The 19,265-nt window shown below is 41.6% G+C and overlaps 1 protein-coding gene across 1 annotated transcript; it reads left to right on the plus strand.

Moving 5' to 3' along the window:
- The first annotated feature begins 5,729 nt into the window (after positions 1-5,729).
- unc45a (unc-45 myosin chaperone A) lies at positions 5,730-18,329 on the plus strand. Its single transcript, XM_080737326.1, has 19 exons — positions 5,730-5,871; positions 7,175-7,367; positions 7,661-7,836; positions 7,951-8,040; positions 9,128-9,295; positions 10,058-10,226; positions 10,601-10,771; positions 11,389-11,560; positions 12,023-12,323; positions 12,481-12,575; positions 12,667-12,808; positions 12,947-13,087; positions 13,362-13,489; positions 13,583-13,649; positions 13,921-14,034; positions 14,145-14,260; positions 15,100-15,217; positions 15,814-15,969; positions 17,309-18,329. Exons 1-19 carry the CDS (start codon positions 5,845-5,847, stop codon positions 17,570-17,572), a joined length of 2,808 nt encoding a protein of 935 aa, XP_080593452.1. The 5' UTR covers positions 5,730-5,844; the 3' UTR covers positions 17,573-18,329.
- Positions 18,330-19,265: the final 936 nt, after the last annotated feature.

The following is a 19,265-nucleotide window of genomic DNA, read 5'->3' on the forward strand; positions in this document are numbered from 1 at the left end:
GCACCAGCATACTCGACCACCTCCGGAGCTCCAGGGCCGGGGGGGCAGCGCCGTCGCCGGCCTGCCCCACCGAGAGTGCCCCCCAGGTCGGCCTCGAGCGGCGAGGGGCCGGCCCCTGGGCCCTGGAGCTCCGAGCTCCAGGCTCCCTGGCTCTCTCCCCCCCTCCCTCCTTTGAAAAACTCTCCAGAGCAAAGTGGGAACTCGTCCGTGCAACGTCATAGGGGGTGGATTGAGATTCCAGGGGGCGGATTGAGTCATTCTCATACTATCCAATAGCATCCCTCACACAATCCGCCCCCTAACATACTATCCAATAGCATCCCTCACACAATCCGCCCCTAATCTGCTGTGGTCTGCAGCCAAACCCACTTGCATTTTGGACCCAATCCTAGGATTTCTTTTTATTTATTTTTTGTCTTGACAAATACAAAAAATATTATTGAACTCAAGTCTCCATGGTGTAAGTCAGTTTTGGGTGTGAACTATTCCTTTAAATAAGCCATGTGCTTTCTTGGGCCTATCCTTTTAGTTGACCTTGTACCAGTGAACTGTACTGTCATGAAACTGTACCTTATCCTATGCAAACTACTAATACATTCTTCAATCAATCAATCCATCAATCCTGCACGTTACACACGCACAACCTGGGCCCACTGGCCATATTGCAAGTGGTCCCCCAAGTGGTATGGTAATTGGCAATTAAGATTTTATATAACATTAATAACAACTTAATGTCAAAATACAAAATAGCAAACACTACACACACACACACACACACACACACACACACACACACACACACACACACAGAGAGAGAGAGAGAGACTCAACAAACAAGTATTTTCAGAGTAAAATATGCCTTCAAGCTAATCAGTAGCTATGTTTTGGTTACTGATTCACTGAGGAAAAAGGTAGACGGTAATAGGCTACATTATGTGTATTGGTAATAATTAAATTATTGCCATAATGCATTCTCAGTTATCGAATCGCACCTTGCTATGGGAAAATATGAATTGCAAGAAGTACAGTATATAATATGTACACTGTATATTCGTTTGTTGGTGTATATTCACAAGACATTATGGATGCTATTAGGGACATTCTGGCATTAAAGTCATGTATGGAAAGTGGTTCCAGAATGCCCATTACCAACTTTGTGTTAATAAACCTAAAAAAATAAAAAATAAAGAAAATGAAACAGAATTCCTGAGAGCATTTTCAGTGGGCGGCTAGAATGTTGTTTTGCTCGGCAACAGAGCCAAATGAACGACAGCTCAGAACACCCGAGGCACCAGTGCATGGGTCTTACTGTTGATCACTTAAAGGAAACCTCAAACGGGTATTGTGAGTTCAGTCAGAATGTTATGTCATACATCAGTGGTTCTTAACCTGTGGGTCGGATGGGTCAGATGACAGTGACGTAATAATTTAAGGACTTTTAAGCCTAAAAAAGGAGAAAGAAAAGAAAAAGCCCATTACTGCATCAAAAGTAAACAACAAACTTGTTAGGAAATTTGATAAAATATGGAACTTGTGAATGTATTTCACTGTTGCCATGCTAATGCCATGTCCAGATTACAACCTTGGCTCTGAGGAATTCTGTGCAAAGCACCCACAAGGCCAGGTCACTGTCTGGTGGAAACGAGGACTTTTCAACTGTGGGCCCAAAACAACAGTCTAACCACCTTTGTGGAAAAATACTAGGACGACTCGCACGTGTTTGATGGACGTGGCAACCTTGTCATATAAGCAGGAACCTATGAACTTGTCCCACACCTTACTGTCATATTAAACTGTATTCTTTTATATATGAAGACCACCATCTTGTCAGAGAGAGCACAAACTATTGAGCCATTATTTCTGTACAGTACCTGTCTGATTACTCTCTCAGCACAGTACAATCTAAATATAGATTTTGATTCATTCTCTTGTCTTATTTCTTGGTGATGTCATTTGTTTCATATGGGAATAAGAAACGAGTTGTTGTAGTTTACAGAATTTATTTATCAAAACTATACTATAAAAACTAGTCAAACACTGGCCAAATTGAATGCCTCAACTCAGGGTGGGGCGGGGAGGGGTCCCCAGTTCAAAAATGATTATTTTGGGGGGTCGTGGCCTGAAAGGTTTGAGAACCACTATATATATTATGTCACTACCCAGCAAGCACGTCAGGACCTGGACCAATCAGTGACGTCTCGATTGGGGCCAGATCACAGCCCATATGATCCTGACGTCATTACCAGGATGTCATATGGACTTTTTTGTTTGACAGGATTATTGTTTGTAATGTTAGTTGAAATATGAGCATATACGGTAAAATTATGGGACATATCTAACTAGTTATGATATTTATCTGGCCTAGAATATCACCTGATTTCAACCAACATAAATCCAGTCAAAAACAAAACTTCAAGATCATCCCCATATGGGCTGTGATCTGGCCCCAATCGAGACGTCACTGATTGGTCCAGGTCCTGTCCGTGCTTGCTGGGTAACACATGTTGGATGGTTCTTTGAGAGCCTACTAAAGTGGAAGTGCATGATGTGGTAATCCTGTAATCTTTTACCATACGTTGGATGTTGGGAACTACAGGTAAAATAATGCTATGTGAAAGCTTCTTTATATGGCCACCGGGGTTTGTACGGGTTCTATTTGCTTTCTGACACATGAGCTATTGATGTTGGCTGGGAGAGATGGGCTCAAACAGTGCTGCCTGCAGTCATACAGTAGGCTATACACTAGAAAAACACGAACCCCAGCCGGCAGTGCACTGAACCACAAAGAACCACTCTACAGGTCATTGACAACCTGAGAAACCCAGTGTCATGTTGCAAGATAATGTTGTCAGGTTTTTCATGTTACTGATGGACTGTTTTATAAACTCCTTTAATCTTATTTTGTGGAAACAGGAGCTTTAGCTGTGACTTCAATAATTCATTAGAAAGCTGTTTGTCAGACAAACAAAGGAAACAGATGGTTTTGTTTTGGGGCTTCTTATAGTCTCAAGAGAGTTTCAGTACACAATTCCTTGGAGCTTAGCTCATTTTCATCTCACTCAGCTATTGTTTCTCGTCACAATTGACAGATTGTTGCCGACTCTGTGTAGAGTGTAGACACTCCACACAATTCTGGACAAACATATGGACAATTATTCAGTGATGAAAAGTAGATTTGGAGTAAAAAGTACAATCTCTCACACAGTTCTGTGGAGTAAAACGCAGTGCACTCTAACTAAAGGTATCAATAATGCAATGTAGAAATATTGTTCCAAGTAAAATTCCAGTATTCAAAATGTAAAAGTGTATGTAAAAGTACAAAAGTAGCAGCATCAAAATTTAGCCTATACCAAAACTAAAAGTAGGCCTACTCATTGTGCAGAACGTCCTAGTTCAAAATGTGTAAAAATCTTTTGAAAATAGCAGATCTACAAGCTCTCAATGCATCACATCTTTAATTTACACCACTGCTCTTACATAATAATAAAAAAAAAATGGATGCAGCTGCTTGTGTTTTTTTTAGTCCAACATCAGACATATTTCTAAGGCTGTGATCCTTCTCTATGGTTAGGTCTGATTCTTGTGGATCTCGTGTGGTTCTGTGGAGTAAGAGGTCTCTCTCACACTGACTTTGGCACTTAGGAAATATATCACCAGCCGTTGGATATCTGGCCTAGTGGCCTTTACTTCCACCTCAAGTCACAGAGTGGCCATGGTAACTGGAGGGGCTCAGGCGGCAGGCCACATAATGTAGGTCCCATAGGAGCACCTTAGCAACGCTATGCAGTGCACACAACAATAGGGCAGCTTGGCAATAACATTAATGGAGGAACTCTGTAAAACCATGTGCTAATATAACCCAGCTAGAGTGTACACATTTGCATACAGCATACGCTCTGAGTTACAAATAGATAAATGATACTAAGGATTTTATGTGTAGTGACTGACTGACTATCCCTGGGGATTGGCAGAGGACTGTGTCATGTGCCATGCTGGCTCTAAGAAAGGCAGCCTGCAAATGAAAAGTCTTTCAACATTTGTAAAGTTTGGGGTTTAACATTATTATAAGGGGGAAAGGAGGTCAAACAAGAAAAACTAAATGCAACATAGACCTTTATGGTGTTTGAGCATAGCAGCAGAATACTGTGCATGATATAGGCCTACTTATGAACATTACAAAATAAAAACAAAACAAGTCACTGCTTTGTATGGGATTAGTTGCAACTGCTATATTTTGGTTCCAATACTTTTGTACTTTTACACGTAGAATTTTGAAAACAAATTTTACTGACCTACTTGTAACAAAGTATTTCTACATGGCATAAAACCATAGCCTACTTCTTTCATCACCACTGTTTGTCTCGTTATAATACAAAGACATTATTTGGGTCACATCACTCTCTATTCACCAGCAACCAGGAATGAAAATATCAGTGTTGGAAAAAGTAGGCTAGGCTACTCATTTTACTTAAGTAAAAGTATCAATAATGCAATGTAGAAAATAGAAATACTCTGAAGTAAAAGTTCAGAATTCTAAATGTAGCCTACTTGAGTAGCCTACAAGTGCAAAAGTATTGGCATTAAAATAACTCAGTCATTATGCAGAATTGTCCCATTTCAAGTTTTCAAAAGTAGACAAAATATTTGAAAATAGCAGATCTACAAGCTCACATGTGTCACACTGTGACGCATTGTGAGCTTGTAGACGGCCTATTTTCAAATGGCTGAAATGTATATAGGCATAGGGTTTAACCCTTAAGTGCTGTTCGGGTCATTTTGACCCGTTTTACATTTTCATTTGGAAAAAAAAGGTAGAAGTTAAAAATGTTTCCACCTGAAACTCACTGGCCTTAAAGATTCTTCTGAGATGAACATGTAAAAAAAATATTTTTGCACTACACCCATGCTACACCCCCCTCATATTTTTTGAACCTTAAGTGCTGTTCGGGTCATTTTGACCCGGAAGCACAGAAATACACAGTATTATGCCAAAACACAGACACACAGTCACCCCCACTTCTAACACCCCCCTCCCGAAGCCCCATTCCGAACCCTCCCCGCCTTCCTATAAGCATGAGCAATATTGCCCAGTATTAAATGAAGTAGTTTTTTTTACATGGATTTCAGCTAAATCAGTAAAAACGCCTAGCTCTTTCAGTGTTTAATGTGATATAGCAAAGCAGAAATGCAAACATTTACCAAATATATCATATGAATTGTTTGGTATTGAGTCAAAGTCAATGTATCATGATGATTTGTTAAGTTAAAATTTATATTAGTGTTGTTTTTTTAAACCAAATATCCACCGGGTCAAAATGACCCGAACAGAACGAAGGTGTAGTGAATCTGAACAGAACTTAAGGGTTAAGTGGTTAATGTATGTTTTTTTAATAATCTACAAAATAACCAGTAACTAAAGTTTTCAGGAAAATATAGTGGAGTAAAAGGTACAATATTTTGATCCGAGATGTGGTAGAGTATTATAGGCTAGAAGTAGAAGTGTATTGGAAAGTGGAAATACTCTAGTAAAGTACAAATACCTAAAAATGTTACTTGAGTACAGTACTTAAGTAAATGTAAATGTATTAACCACTGAAAATATAACCAAATAGGTCCATGATGTGAGATGGAGATAGCTCTGTGTGCTGAAGCTGCCATGCCTTTTATGGGCATACGCCGTCGAGGGAGGGCGGGGCTGGTTGGTGAGCGTCATCATCGTGCTGCCGACTCCCGGAAGCATAACACATTTTTGGCAGAAGTTTAATGCGTTTTTGTTAACTACAGAATATACAACACAAAGATCATTCCATCTGGCACAATACTGCGTCCGGAGACACACTGAAGATGAGCGCTGTCGATGAAAAACAAAAGGTAAGATATAACATGCATGCATGCATTGCATGAACTAAAACGTGAAGTCCTTGCATTGATATCTCATTACATGTTAGTAACCTAGGCGATCACATACAATACACACATAATATATATTATGACTTTGTGGTCATGCTATAACGTTATCTTTAGTAATTTAAAGAACGTTTACCTGCCAGCGGAAATGGGCGAATATTTACAGTATTTGGATCAAAATACAGACCAGGATCTAACACCAGGATACTATCCAAATCCACTGTCAGTATCCTGATCCTGGTCCAGTAGGCTAAATACTTTTTTATGTATTTTCGCATTTCATGAATTGGAATGCATGAAATGTATAAGATCACAGACATTCTAGGGCTAACTTCTCAGCATACAGGGCCATTCTGAATACTGAATACTGAGCAGTCTATAACTCTATAAAAGTATATCGTTTTAAAAACCATTAAAGTCAAGTGGATGGCAGTATTCACACCAACTATATTAAAAGAATCACACCAGTGTGAAGTGAGTGGTGCTGCTGCAGTGCTGCTGCTGCACATGATGTCACATGTATTTGGTATTTGATACCCACGGAAAAACACATGGACATGTCATACACACAAAGTCACATTAGTTAGTGTGGTTGCTAAGGCCTGAGTTTGTTTTTTGTTGTTTGCCAGAATTGCACCTTTCTAGTTAGTCGTAAACGGATATGGTGGGTTAGACTGTGTTCAGATGCCTGGAACGTACCCCATGTATGGAGGTGATTCACCTCTTCAATTCCAACATCCACAATTTCCCCATATATGGAGATAACTGACAAGCCCAGGTCTGATATCATAAACTCTATCTTTGGGCATGACCGGTCATTGAGACTCCATATATGGATATAACTGACTCACAGTGACATTACCGGGATGACACCAGCACTGCAGCCAAGATATAAAGCCAAGGGAATCACAGGGCCAGCGTTTAGTTCAGATCCATCGGATATACCCAGACACGAAGCATCAAGACTAGTCTAGACCTTCAAGACATTGACCGGTTTGGTTCAAACTAGGGGAGAACTCATCACCCTCTGTACGAACCCGGTTAGCTGGCCTTACAACCCAGATACTCACGTCCTACAGACTCCTTACTGATTCTCCTTCCTTATATCCCGCTACTGCTAAGGACATCCCAGTTTAATCCCTGCTTGGACACCATCACATCGGGTCTAGACTTAGGTTTAGACAAACAGTCAAATCTGTGGTATTTTATATCTACTGTATATTATTATATTACCGTCCCTCTTTTCTACTCATGTCTTTCCCTGTAGGACCCTGCAGCCATGAAAGAGGAAGGGAACAGGCTCTTCAAGGCAGGAGACATGCAGGGTGCTATAAGCTGCTACACCAAGGCGTTGAAGATCAGTGATGGTGGAACAGAGGCTGGTGTTCTCCATCGCAATCGGAGTGCTTGTTACCTCAAGCTGGAGGATTACAAAAAGGCAGAGGCTGATGCCTCGAAAGGTGGAGTGCATGCATATTTTAGTCTTCATTAGGCAGAAGAATGCATACCCTTCCCCCAAAAGACAAAACCTGTGCAACCTGTGAACTCATAAGCCCAATATATCCCCTGGCCAAGGGCAGATTCCCTCTTGCATTTGGTTTCCTATGCTAGATACCCAGAAGTGATTTTGTTGTCTTTCTATTATATAATTTATTTATTTATTTCTGTCAATGTGAAATGCACTTTTCTATAAGATGTTGAGTGCTACTGTGCTGTGTAAATAATAAACACAACTTGTCTTCACTCCACACAGCTCTGGATACTGACCCGGGTGATGTCAAAGCAAGGTTCCGAAGGGCTCAGGCTTATCAGAAACTGGGTCGGCTAGACCAGGCATTTATGGATGCACAGAGGTGTGCTCAACTGGAACCCAAAAACAAAACATTCCAGGACCTCCTCCGGCAGTTGGGAGCACAAATCCAGCAGAAGGTGACGTTTCTTCAGAGAGTCAGGTTACTGGGTTTGAACAGCTATGGTGCTTTGTATGATCTATAATGGATGAGCTTTTGTTAACAACTGTCCTTTTTCTCCTCTATCTTGTAGTCGTTGCAGCTAAACTCCACAGACGCTCGTGTTCAGCAGATGTTCTCCCTCCTAGTAGATGCATCTGCGAAAGAGTCTGATAGGCAAAAGGTAAGGTTCCTCTTCAAATCTAGTCATAGAAACAATGGTACTGCAATATGTAGTCCCTGCTGCTCAGTATAAAGCAGGGATGTCATTACGTGCGCATCCCGCATCAAAAACTCATTCAAGTCACCCAGGGACTCATTCATGTCATGGTCCTGGGGTCCCGGGGATGCGCCTCCATTGGAGTCCATGTTAAAATAATTTACCGGGTCGCGGTAAAAGAAAAACATTTTAAAATTCCACAGACACCACCATTGTTCATGGGTGAAAGCATCCTACTTTACCCTACATTAACACAAATAAAATCCACGTAGAAAGTCTTAAACAGGCGATAGAAACGTCAATGTTTTGATTCCACTGACGTCCGACGCCATTTCGCACGCCCAAATTCATTAGGGGCACATGTTTTAGTAGTTTTAGTAGTTCTAAGTTCAAACATTAGCCAAATTGTAAAATAAATATAAGAAATAGGCAAACATTTTGAAAATAGCCGATCTACAAGCTCACAGTGCTCGAAAACATTGTATTGAGGACTCATAAAACTTTTCTGGGACCCATTTGAATGACCACCTGTGGGTCCCGGGACCCATTACATTGAAAACCTAGTAACATCACACCACACCAACTACAAACGAAGACAGGTTTGTAGCAAGTGTTCCTTAGCAAAGGAAAGTTCACTACTAGTGTTAACTCTGAGGTCCAAATGGAACCAAATGGACCCTTAACTCAACTACTATACAAATTAAGGGTCTGTAACCCCAAGAGTATACAAATGGAACTGAATACACCCGTACGGGTCTATTTGGTTCCATTTGTACACTCTAAACAAAAGACTAGTCTGACCAAAGTTTGTGATGAGGAGAAATTGTTGCAACAGACAATGGTTTTCAACATTCTAAAAACTGTACAGTCCACGTCAAGGCAACAAGCAGAGATAATTTACAGTTTTTATAGCATGTATTTTGTATACATATTTACACATAATTACATGTATCATGTATGTATATCTCAGGATCTCAGGCTTTTAATCAGTTATTGCACTGATTGTGTGATTAGATTTGGACCTCTCTTTCATGTCCATCCATTGATTTAGGCTGCACAGAACCTGGTGGTGTTGTCTCGAGAGGATGCAGGTGCTGAGCAGATCTTTCGTAATGATGGAGTGAAGCTGCTTCAGAAGCTGCTGGGTTCCAAACAGGAGGAGCTGGTGCTGTCAGCTCTGAGGACGCTGGTGGGGTTGTGTACAGGGCATCAGTCCAGAGTAAGTATTTACTGTTCATAACTTTAGCTGGCGACCAGATGGAATGTGTGCCTGACAAATAGGGATATCATTCTCACTGTTCTTTCCTGCTTTGCCATTCTCATTCCCAGTCTGCTGTTTGCTGACCGATTGCTTTGCATTGCACAACCAACTAACATTAAAGGAGTAGTTCACCCCCAAAATGACTTCTTTTCTATTGATTACTCGTGCAATGGAGACTTGAGTTCAATACAATATTTTTGTATTTGTAAGACTCCTAAGACAAAGCATTGATTGTTGTAAATTTACCCACATTGATTCTGGATGGGGACCCGAATGCATTTGGGTCCCCATCCGGAATCAATGGGGGTAAATGTATTGTAATCAAATTACTGTCTTAGGAATGCGACAAAAAACTAAAACTGTTATTGAACTCAAGTCTCCATGGCATAAGTAATCAATAGAAAAAAAGTCATTTTGGGGGTGAACTACTCCTTTAACCCTAGTCATAGAAACAATGGTACTGCAGTATATAGTCCCTGCTGCTCTGTATAAAAGTAGTTGTATCACCAACTACAAGCAAAGGCATGTTGTTTTTCCTTAGCATAATCCCTTAATAATCAAGAAGTGCTTTTAAAAATATATATTTGTTGTTTTTAAATTATATCAACAAAATAAATTGTCAACATTAATCAGATTAATTGTTTCTTTTACCCATTTTTCTTATATAATCAGTTAAATCAATATATATACATTTTGGTTATCTGATTGTCATCTCTCCAGACCATGGCCATAGTGAATGAGTTAGGAATGGAACAGCTGTGTGCGGTCATGGGATGTGAGGCGTCCGCTGTGTCTCTGGCCGCCTGCCACCTGCTGCAGGTCATGTTTGAGGCTCTGACTGAGGGCATGGACAGAGAGATCAGAGGGAAAGATGAGGCCATCCTGCCTGGTGAGATTGGAGTCTAATGATGCACTATAGATACGTTTAAAATGAAAATCGAATACATCGGTCGACCGACCGAGAACTGAAATGGCACCTGCTGTTTGATGTGACACTGCAGCTAAAAGAAGAGCCACTAGATTCTAGAAGGGTACTTTTCACCAGAATTAGAATTGTCTTATTTTGTTCTTTTTTTTCTTCTTTTTTTTCTCAATATTGTGATTTTAAAAAGTCTAAATTTAAGTCAAATTGATCTGTGGATTTGGAGAATCTGAAGAATTCTGGCCTTAAACGTATTTCACATCATTTATCGGTTTGACACCTTTACTGCAGTTCTTCATCTGGTATTTAATCATAAACTGGCCATGTGGATTTTGATACAGAACCGTCCAAGGAGCTGCGGTCCATGCTGCGGCATCTGTTGGAGATGATACCAGCGTCGAGTGTATCGGGCCCTGGCAGAGACAGCGCCATAAACCTCCTGGTCAAACAAGTGCCTCGCAAGTCCAGAAAGAACCCTGACAACTCCGTCACGTTATGGGTGATAGATCAGGGTACGACACAAACCATCATACATTCTTGGAAAGTTTCACTTTAAGAATACATTGTTTTTGTGGGTATATTTGTTATTTTGTGGGAATTCAGCAAAGATTTATGAAATCACTCTTTTCAAGATGGTCAGTCATTTGGTGGATATTATGAAAGATTACCGTCTCCCGTGTGTTACTGGCTAGGGATGGGACGATACGCGATATCATCTTTTATCGTGATAAAAAACATTCACGATAATCGTATCATGGATATTTAATTTATCGTAATATAGTCTTCTGTCATGCTTTGGGATCAATTCACCTTTTACTTGCCGAGCTGCAAATCCGGTACCACTTAAACCCTCTATAATTGGTAAAAGGTATTTATAATATGTACTTGATACAGTCTTTTTTTTTCACTCTATCAAATGTCTTTGCCAAAAAATAGCCGATAGCTTGTAGATCGGCTATTTTTTGGCAAATGTTCCGCCCCAGGATAATGGATTTTGATTATTTATTTTGTCACAATAATCGTGATATGAAATTTTCATATCGTCCCATCCCTATTACTGGCTGATAACGACAATAAGTCACTCCCGACCTACTTACCGTTCAAAATATTCCTCTGTCTCCTCTTGCAGGACTGAAGAAGATCCTGGTGGTGGCAGGAACAGTGCCTGAACTCGCAGAAGGACCACCTCTCACAGAAAACTCCCACATGAGCTGCTCTGTGCTGCTTAGTAAACTGTATGATGACCTCAACAGTGACAAAGAGAGGGACAACTTCAACAAACTAGCAGAGGAATATGTCCAGTGAGTTTCCTTCTTATCACATTAGGTTCTATTACTCATTCGAACTCTAAATCTCGAATTTCTAAAACACTAATACGTCCCAGGTTTTCAACATTCGGTACAAAATTTTCATATTTTTTGCCAGAATTAAAATAAGGATTATTTTATAGTTATTTTCAATGGTTGCATAGACTTGTATCATGTTGTTCTCATGTAAAGATGCTCATCTAATCAATCAGCATACATGAACAAATGCATTTCTAGTCTGAATTCAACGCTGAGGCTGGCGTTTGTCAATCATTCACCTTTGGTGCGTATACATGTGCATGAAAGTGTGTGCACGGCAAACGTGTGCAGTGATTTGAGGGGCTGAATATATCGCCACCGGCCTTGTTTTAGACTACAGGGCGACTCTGCTGCAAGGATTTGTGAACGGGGAAATGTTTGGCGGCTAATAGTTATAATAACTGTTTTTCTTTGCAGGGAACAATTCAGCAGGCATGATCTGGAGAGCAAGCTGCGGGCCATCCAGACGGTGTCGGTGCTCCTCCAAGGACCCAGCGACGTGGGGAACAGAACCCTGGAGATGTCAGGGATGATGGATGCGGTCATAGCTCTCTGTGCCTCCCAGGAGGTGACCCACCAGCAGGTAGCGGTGGAGGCTCTGATCCACGCCGCAGGCAAGGCCAAGAGAGCGTCCTTCATCACAGCCAACGGCGTGGCACTCCTGAAAGACCTCTTCAAGACGAGCGAGAATGACAGGATACGCGTGAGGGCACTAGTGGTAAGAGCTCCAGAAAAAGCAGTTTTACGTTAGTTTTACGGTCCTCATCGGAGGTTGCAGCAAAGAATATAGTCAACGTTGTTGAAGTAATTGTTAGTTGGGGGTCGTGTCACACAGGGTTTGTTTAGTAACTGGATTTGGGGGTTGTGTGCTACAGGGTTTGTGTAAACTGGGATCTGCAGGAGGGACGGATTTCAGCATGAAGCAGTTTGCAGAGGGATCCACGCTGAAACTGGCCAAGCAATGCAGGAAGTATGTTCTGGATAATATCTAGAAATCGGTCATTTCTGTCCTGTTTTCTTGGATGTAAAATGAGGGATGATACTGTATATCTCTGCTTCAGGTGGCTATGTAACGAGTCTCTAACTGCATCCTCTCGTCGGTGGGCGGTAGAAGGCCTGGCGTACCTCACGTTCGATGCCGATGTGAAGGAGGACTTGGTGGAGGACAAGAACGCACTTCAAGCCATGTTTGAACTAGCCAAGGTTGCACAGTCTTTGCATTATGATCATTGCAAGTGTTTGTAGTCATTGTGAATGCGATAATAAGAGTATCATAATTTATAATCATTTGCAAACATGTCTGCATTTGTTTTGACATTAAATATGTTTTCCTTCTCACAGTCTGAAGACAAAACGGTGCTGTTTGCAGTGGGCTCCACATTGGTGAACTGCTCTAACAGCTATGATGTGGAGAAGCCAGACCCTCAGATGGTGCAGCTGGCCGAATACGCAAAGCAGCACATCCCAAAAGAACACCCAAAGGTTCTGTCATTTTTATATTGTAGACTCTTGGAGCTCTGGTTTTGCCCATGCCTTATCCCTTATCCCTAAAGTCCTTTGCCTTTTTTCAAATAGCCGATCATACATCGAAAGAAACATTGTGAGCTTGTAGATCAATTATTTGTAAAAAAGAGTTTAGGGATTAGAGGCAAGGCAGGGACGAAAATAGGGCCCCATGTTCTCTTTGAGTTCCGTAGTTGATCTCTAAAAGCTCACACAACGTGTTGCATTGACGTGTTTCTGTTTCATCTGTCAGGATGCCCCTTCCTATGTGGAGAAGAGGTTGCTTAAACTTCTGCAAGCTGGCGTGGTTTCTGCGTTGGTGTGTATGGTCAAAAAGGAGAGTCCTGCCCTCACAGACTCTTGCAGGGAGTGTTTTGCCAGGTAGGCATCACATAAATGTAACCGACCGTCCTCCCCTTTCAGCTCCTGTCCTTGTCTTTGCTGGGTTTTATCCATTTTCATTTCTCACTCTAGGGTGTTCCTGGCTTTGGTGGAGCAGCAGGAAGAACGAGGCGCGGTGGTGGCACACGGTGGAGGAAAGGTTAGAGCACCCTGATCCATTATTATGCCACCTAGAGCTAGGCATACACTTTGTTCAACATGTCTAGCTGTCAGAATGGACAAGTAAACAAAGTATGCACACTCACAGCCACAGCTGCTGGGCAGAAGCAAACATCACAAATGAATACAGTCCACACACTTTATCAAGCTCCATTATTTATTACCACCCTGTGGTAATAAATAATACCCTTTGGAGTTTGATCCAGTTTCAGAATAGAGCCTCATTCCTGTTCATCTTTTTCCCTCTGCAGGCTCTGATCCCACTGGCATCCGAGGGCACAGATGTTGGAAAACTAAAGGCAGCACAAGCCCTGGCAAAACTCGTGATCACCACCAACCCCGAGATTGGATTCCCGGGAGAAAGGGTGAGCGGGGGATGCTGTAATATTTGCCACTTCAGTTAAATATATTAGTTAATGTGTTGTAAAGCCTTCACTGAAAAAAAAACCCACCTCGCTCCCTCTTGTGTTGTCAGATCTACGAAGTGGTCCGACCCCTTGTCAGTCTTCTGTCTCTGGAATGCACAGGGCTGCAGAATTTTGAAGCTCTCATGGCCCTAACCAATCTGGGAGGCATCAGTGAAAGGCTCAGGTCAGCCACTAGGGGGAGGCCTCTCCTTAGAAAACACATACACTACATACACTGACATACATAGTCCAGTTTATTATTTAGGCCTAGAATTATTGAATGCTTTAACCAGTGAAAAATAGCAGATATACAAGATCACAGCGCGGCACCGAGTGCCACGCTGCGAGCTTGTAGATCTGCTATTTTTTGAAAAAGTCGTGAAAATGTGTGCAAATCTTTGAATAATATGTATTTTCAAAGGCGAACGTTTGTAACTCAAATTTTGCTTCCGGGTGGTCCCTGGAACTAGATATTTTGAGATGGGGGTCTGTGGCCAAATAAATATCATTTTGGGGGTCCTTCACGTGAAAAGGTTTGAGAACCACTGACATAGTAGTCTCTCAAGAACAGACTAACTGAGCTCCATTTAAGTGAAAAGGACCTTTTCTTTGACAATGGCGAGCCAGATTGCTGACATAGAAACATAGGTTTTTCAAAAAATCTTAGAAGGATTCAAAAGACACAAGAATTCTAATTTTCACGATTTTTCAAAAATAGCAGATCTACAAGCTCGCAGCGCGGCACTCGGTGCCGCGCTGTGAGCTTGTATATCTGCTATTTTTCAATAGTTAAAGCATAAAATAATGATACACAATATAGTGTACCCGTTCTAAATGGGTTAAATTGAGAATAATAATTGTGCTGGACAATCAAGCCTTTGTTTTGTATTCAAACGTTGTTCATCTATACATTATATGCAAGTTATTTTAATACGTTGTTTTGGGAATAGTGATAATACATACTGTAATAACCAACAAAATGTACGTAAATATTTAGAGAGCTTGTGTTCCACGGTTTCACAGGCAAAAGATAATCAAGGAGAAAGCTGTACCAAAAATTGAAGGCTACATGTTCGACGATCACGACCTGCTCCGAGCGGCCGCCACCGAGTGCATGTGTAATCTCATTCTGAGCACCGAGGTAAGACGCACGCAGAAATCACTGAGCTTTGGGATTTTCAATATGTGGGAAAGCTAGTGGTGTACCGTAAAATGTGTTCGTTTTTACCGTGTTGTGGAAATAGGGGTGGGCGATATGGAAAAATGCAATATCACGATATCTTCCCAAGCTGTATCACGATACACGGTTTGATCACGATTCTTTTTCACGTTGGTTTTGATGGTTATTTTTCGAGTTACTTGACAAAAACTAGACTCTCTGGGTTCCTTTTGGGAGGTCTAAATTGAACTTTACAAGTATGTAACTCTGACAGTATACAAATGAAACCCTTACCGGTCCATTTGGTTTAATTTGTATACTGTCAGAGTTAAGTGGAGACCTTGACATTTTAAAGTTTGAGAACTACTGATTTAGACCAAAATGCAGGTTTAAATTGAATTCTGCAATGAATCTCTGTATTAACGAGTAAACAGGATTTTTTTACAAGGCTCCCTCAATTGTATCACAATTACGATAACTCTGAAAAGGCATATCGTGGAGACATTGTATCGTCTCCACGATAATTATCACCATATCGCCCACCCCTAAGTGGAAATTTGTCTGCTATTGGTGTTCAGGTGCAGGAGCTGTTCCTGGCCAAGGGGAATGACCGTCTGAAGTTGCTTGTGCTCTACTGTGGAGAGGAAGACGACAGGCTTAGGAGAGCTGCTGCAGGAGGTCTGGCCATGCTGACTGCTGAGCAGCCTGAGATTTGCACCCGCATTCCTGAAACTGTAAGTAAAGAACTAAATAAAAACTAAGCTGTGATGGCTAAGACTAAATATACTGTTAATTTTGTCAACAAATAAAAACTGGACTAAAACGTTAGGGAGGGACTAGTGGAGGAGAGAGAGAGAGAGAGAGTAGAACTGAAAGACAAGTCATTTTATGTTTAGTGCACCATGGACTCTTACAGCTTGCCTATTCAGTGGGATGTGGAGCTGAGAAGAATACCTCCTCATGCGTCGCTGCGAGTGAAAAGAAGCTCTCTTGACGTAACACATGTCTGAGGAGACACATTGTTTTCTTCACTCTCCCTAGAACAACTGTAGCTAGCGGTAGCCGTGACGGGACTGGCATAAATTGGGAGAAAAAGCGGAAAACAAAGTCAATAGACCCTTTAACATACAGTACCACACATCACACTGATATGTCAAGTATGTGAGCACAGGCAGGTTGCAGAAGAACCTGACCGCCAAATCAAACCTTTGGCTGCAGTGCAGATGGAGAAGACTAAGGTTGTCCATCGTGTCCATTGATGACACAAGCCTCATACACAAGACATTGAGTGAAGTGAAACAAGCACTCCTCTTAAAATACATGCAACCAGCATGGAGGTCAATACCTAACATCTAACTCTCGCAACAGTTTAACTGATTACATTTTAAGATGACCCTCTACAGTGAAAAGTTACCCGCATACTGCCAACTTGCACTGTACATGAAGTTATATATTAGGAGCTAAGCAGCGTTTCTGTCACAGTTGGCCCTCTAATAGGGCATTCCCCAAATATTTGAATTATAAAGTCACTATTCGACGTTGTTCACCGAAGTCGAATATTCGCTTTTTTTTATTGTTTTCTCTTTTATATAGTTTCTAAAGCTTGGCTAGATAGGAAGTCATAAGAATGAGTTGTCAATGCCCCTGGTGGATGAATTTGTTAATGCTCTATACCAGGGCTTCTCAAACCTTTTTAGGCTGTGACCCCCCAATTTAAACATAATTTGAACTGGTGACCCCCATCCTGACCCTGCACTTGGAATTGTAGGTATTTCATTTAATGTGACTCGGTTCCGCAGATAAAATATTGTGAAAATAGCAGATCTACATGCTCGCAACGCGAGGCGTTGTGACCACATGAACTCCTATTCGGCCCTATTCTGGGTGAACATTCAGAGAATATTGCAGATCTACAAGCTCACAACATGTCAAGTCTGTGAAGGTATTTAGTGTAGAGCGAAAACAGAGGGGGCCTTGTATACTGTAAAGCACTGCGGAACTCTAGTCTACTAAGTTAAGGTTTGTGTGGTTTATAGAGTCCCTTGTGAGTTTATTCTGTGTCTTGTCTTTTAGACTACCCAGTGGCTGACGATCCTGCAGGCCCTGCTTCTGGTGACAACGGTGGACCTGCGTCATCGCGGGGTCGTCATTGTGCTCAACCTGATGCAGGCAGAGAAGAGTCTGGCTGAGACACTGATGGAGAGCGAGATGCTGGAGATCCTCTCTGTCATGGCCAAGGGGGGACAAGAACAAGAGGCCATCTCCAAGCTGGCTCAGAGCTGTCTGGACACGGCCATACAGCATGGCATCATTAAGAAAACGGAGGTTGTAGATTGAGAGAAGGCCTAAGGACTCAACGTGACAGTGTGTCTACATGGTTTATTGGAGTGCACAGATACTGTACCTATTGCAAAAATAACTGGGACCAGAGGAATTATTCCCTTTACCAGCTCTGTCACTTACTGTATGAATTATTCCAATGCTGACAGGTCTTACATCAACACCAAGAACCATGAAAAACAGAGGAACTGAGTATTTTAATGAAGAGGTTGAGAAATGAAGAGAAATTGACAACTGCTCAATCATGCCTGTTTTCACTAGAATCATGTTCATCAAGCACAAGTATATCGATTTGGGAGACCAAATACTTAACACATTGCTTTTTACTTTGCATTCCTGTTCCCCTGATATTATGGTATTTATTTTTGCACCACACTATGCATGTTTACGTTCTTTTTATATGACCAATAGAAAATAATTTGCTTTTAAAAATAAAATATATATATCCGTATAATGCTCCACACTACATTTCCAATATTTACGATTTGTAATGTAAACTTAAAGCATACTGGTAATAAAATCTGGGAAGCTGCAATATAATTTCACTCATGTTGAACTGTTTTTTTCTGTAGACCTTTTCACACAACATATTGTTGCTGTCGGGCAGAAACCTCATATCTACATATTCAAAAAAAAAATCACAAATTAATAACCTCATACTGTAGCGTCACAAAACTGAAAAAGAATAAAATAAAAAAAGCATCAAAAGTACTAGCTCTGTTCCATAGCGTTAGTGGAGTTCTCCCTAACGCTATGTTCCTCTACATCCCAAATCCTTGGCAAATCCGGAAAGACCCGCCGTCTGGTCCGAAAATAACAAAAACTGTTTCGCCCCTCACCAAACCAAAGGTATCAGTTGAAAGCTTACTCTACTTTATAGTGGATGCGGTCTGAGCCCCCCACCACACGATTAAAATATATTTCTAGGGCAAAATGAAAAATATTCTACCGGAAGGAGACCCCATTTCTTCTAGTTTTTCACTATTTGTCGTCGCCATCGGGGTCCCAACTCACTACTGCCGCGCAGGTCAGAGGACCGAATTACACAGAGCATTGTCTCATTGGGTGTTATTCAACTCTGCGATGTTGGAAGCGCTGTTTCGTAACAACCAGGAATAGTGTCTCCATCCGGTGGAATATTTTTCATTTAGCCCTAGAAATGTATTTTAATCGTGTGATGGGGGGGCTCAGACCGCATCCACTAAGTAGAGTAAGCTTTTAACTGTCCAATGATACCTTTGGTTTGGTGAGGGGCGAAACAGTTTTTGTTATTTTCGGACCAGACGACAGGTCTTTCCGGATTTGCCAAGGATTCGGGAGGTAGAGGAACATAGCGTTAGGGAGAACTCCACTGTTCGCTCCTCGTCGCTACGCAGGACCTGAAGCAATCCCGTGAGCTCATTCAGACGACAATAATTGTAAAGGATTCCTACCCGATGACCCGAGAATATCAAGCTTTTTTGATATTATCGGGAGCGCTCCCGACGAGTCCCGAGGTCATAAAAAGCTAATTAACATAATCCGATCGTGTCGGGGTACTGTTCAAGCCCAAGACCGATTCCGGGGCCGACCAAACGATTTTCCCGGGGGGTCATCCCGAAATCTGATCGGGGAGCCTCGGCTCCGGGATCGGCTCAATGTGTACGGGCCTTAACGCTATGGACCAGAGCTACAAAAGTACATGAGAGAA

This window comes from Nannobrachium achirus (assembly GCF_963921795.1).
Source record: "Nannobrachium achirus genome assembly, chromosome: 11".
Classification (NCBI taxonomy): Eukaryota; Metazoa; Chordata; class Actinopteri; order Myctophiformes; family Myctophidae; genus Nannobrachium; species Nannobrachium achirus.

Bases quoted from the DNA above. Each gene is read 5' to 3' on its own strand.
- unc45a (XM_080737326.1), top strand. From the start codon at position 5,845: ATGAGCGCTGTCGATGAAAAACAAAAG. The intron at 7,837-7,950 runs GTGACGTTTCTT...TCTATCTTGTAG, and splicing joins GAGCACAAATCCAGCAGAAG to TCGTTGCAGCTAAACTCCAC. The intron at 15,218-15,813 runs GTAAGACGCACG...ATTGGTGTTCAG, and splicing joins ATCTCATTCTGAGCACCGAG to GTGCAGGAGCTGTTCCTGGC.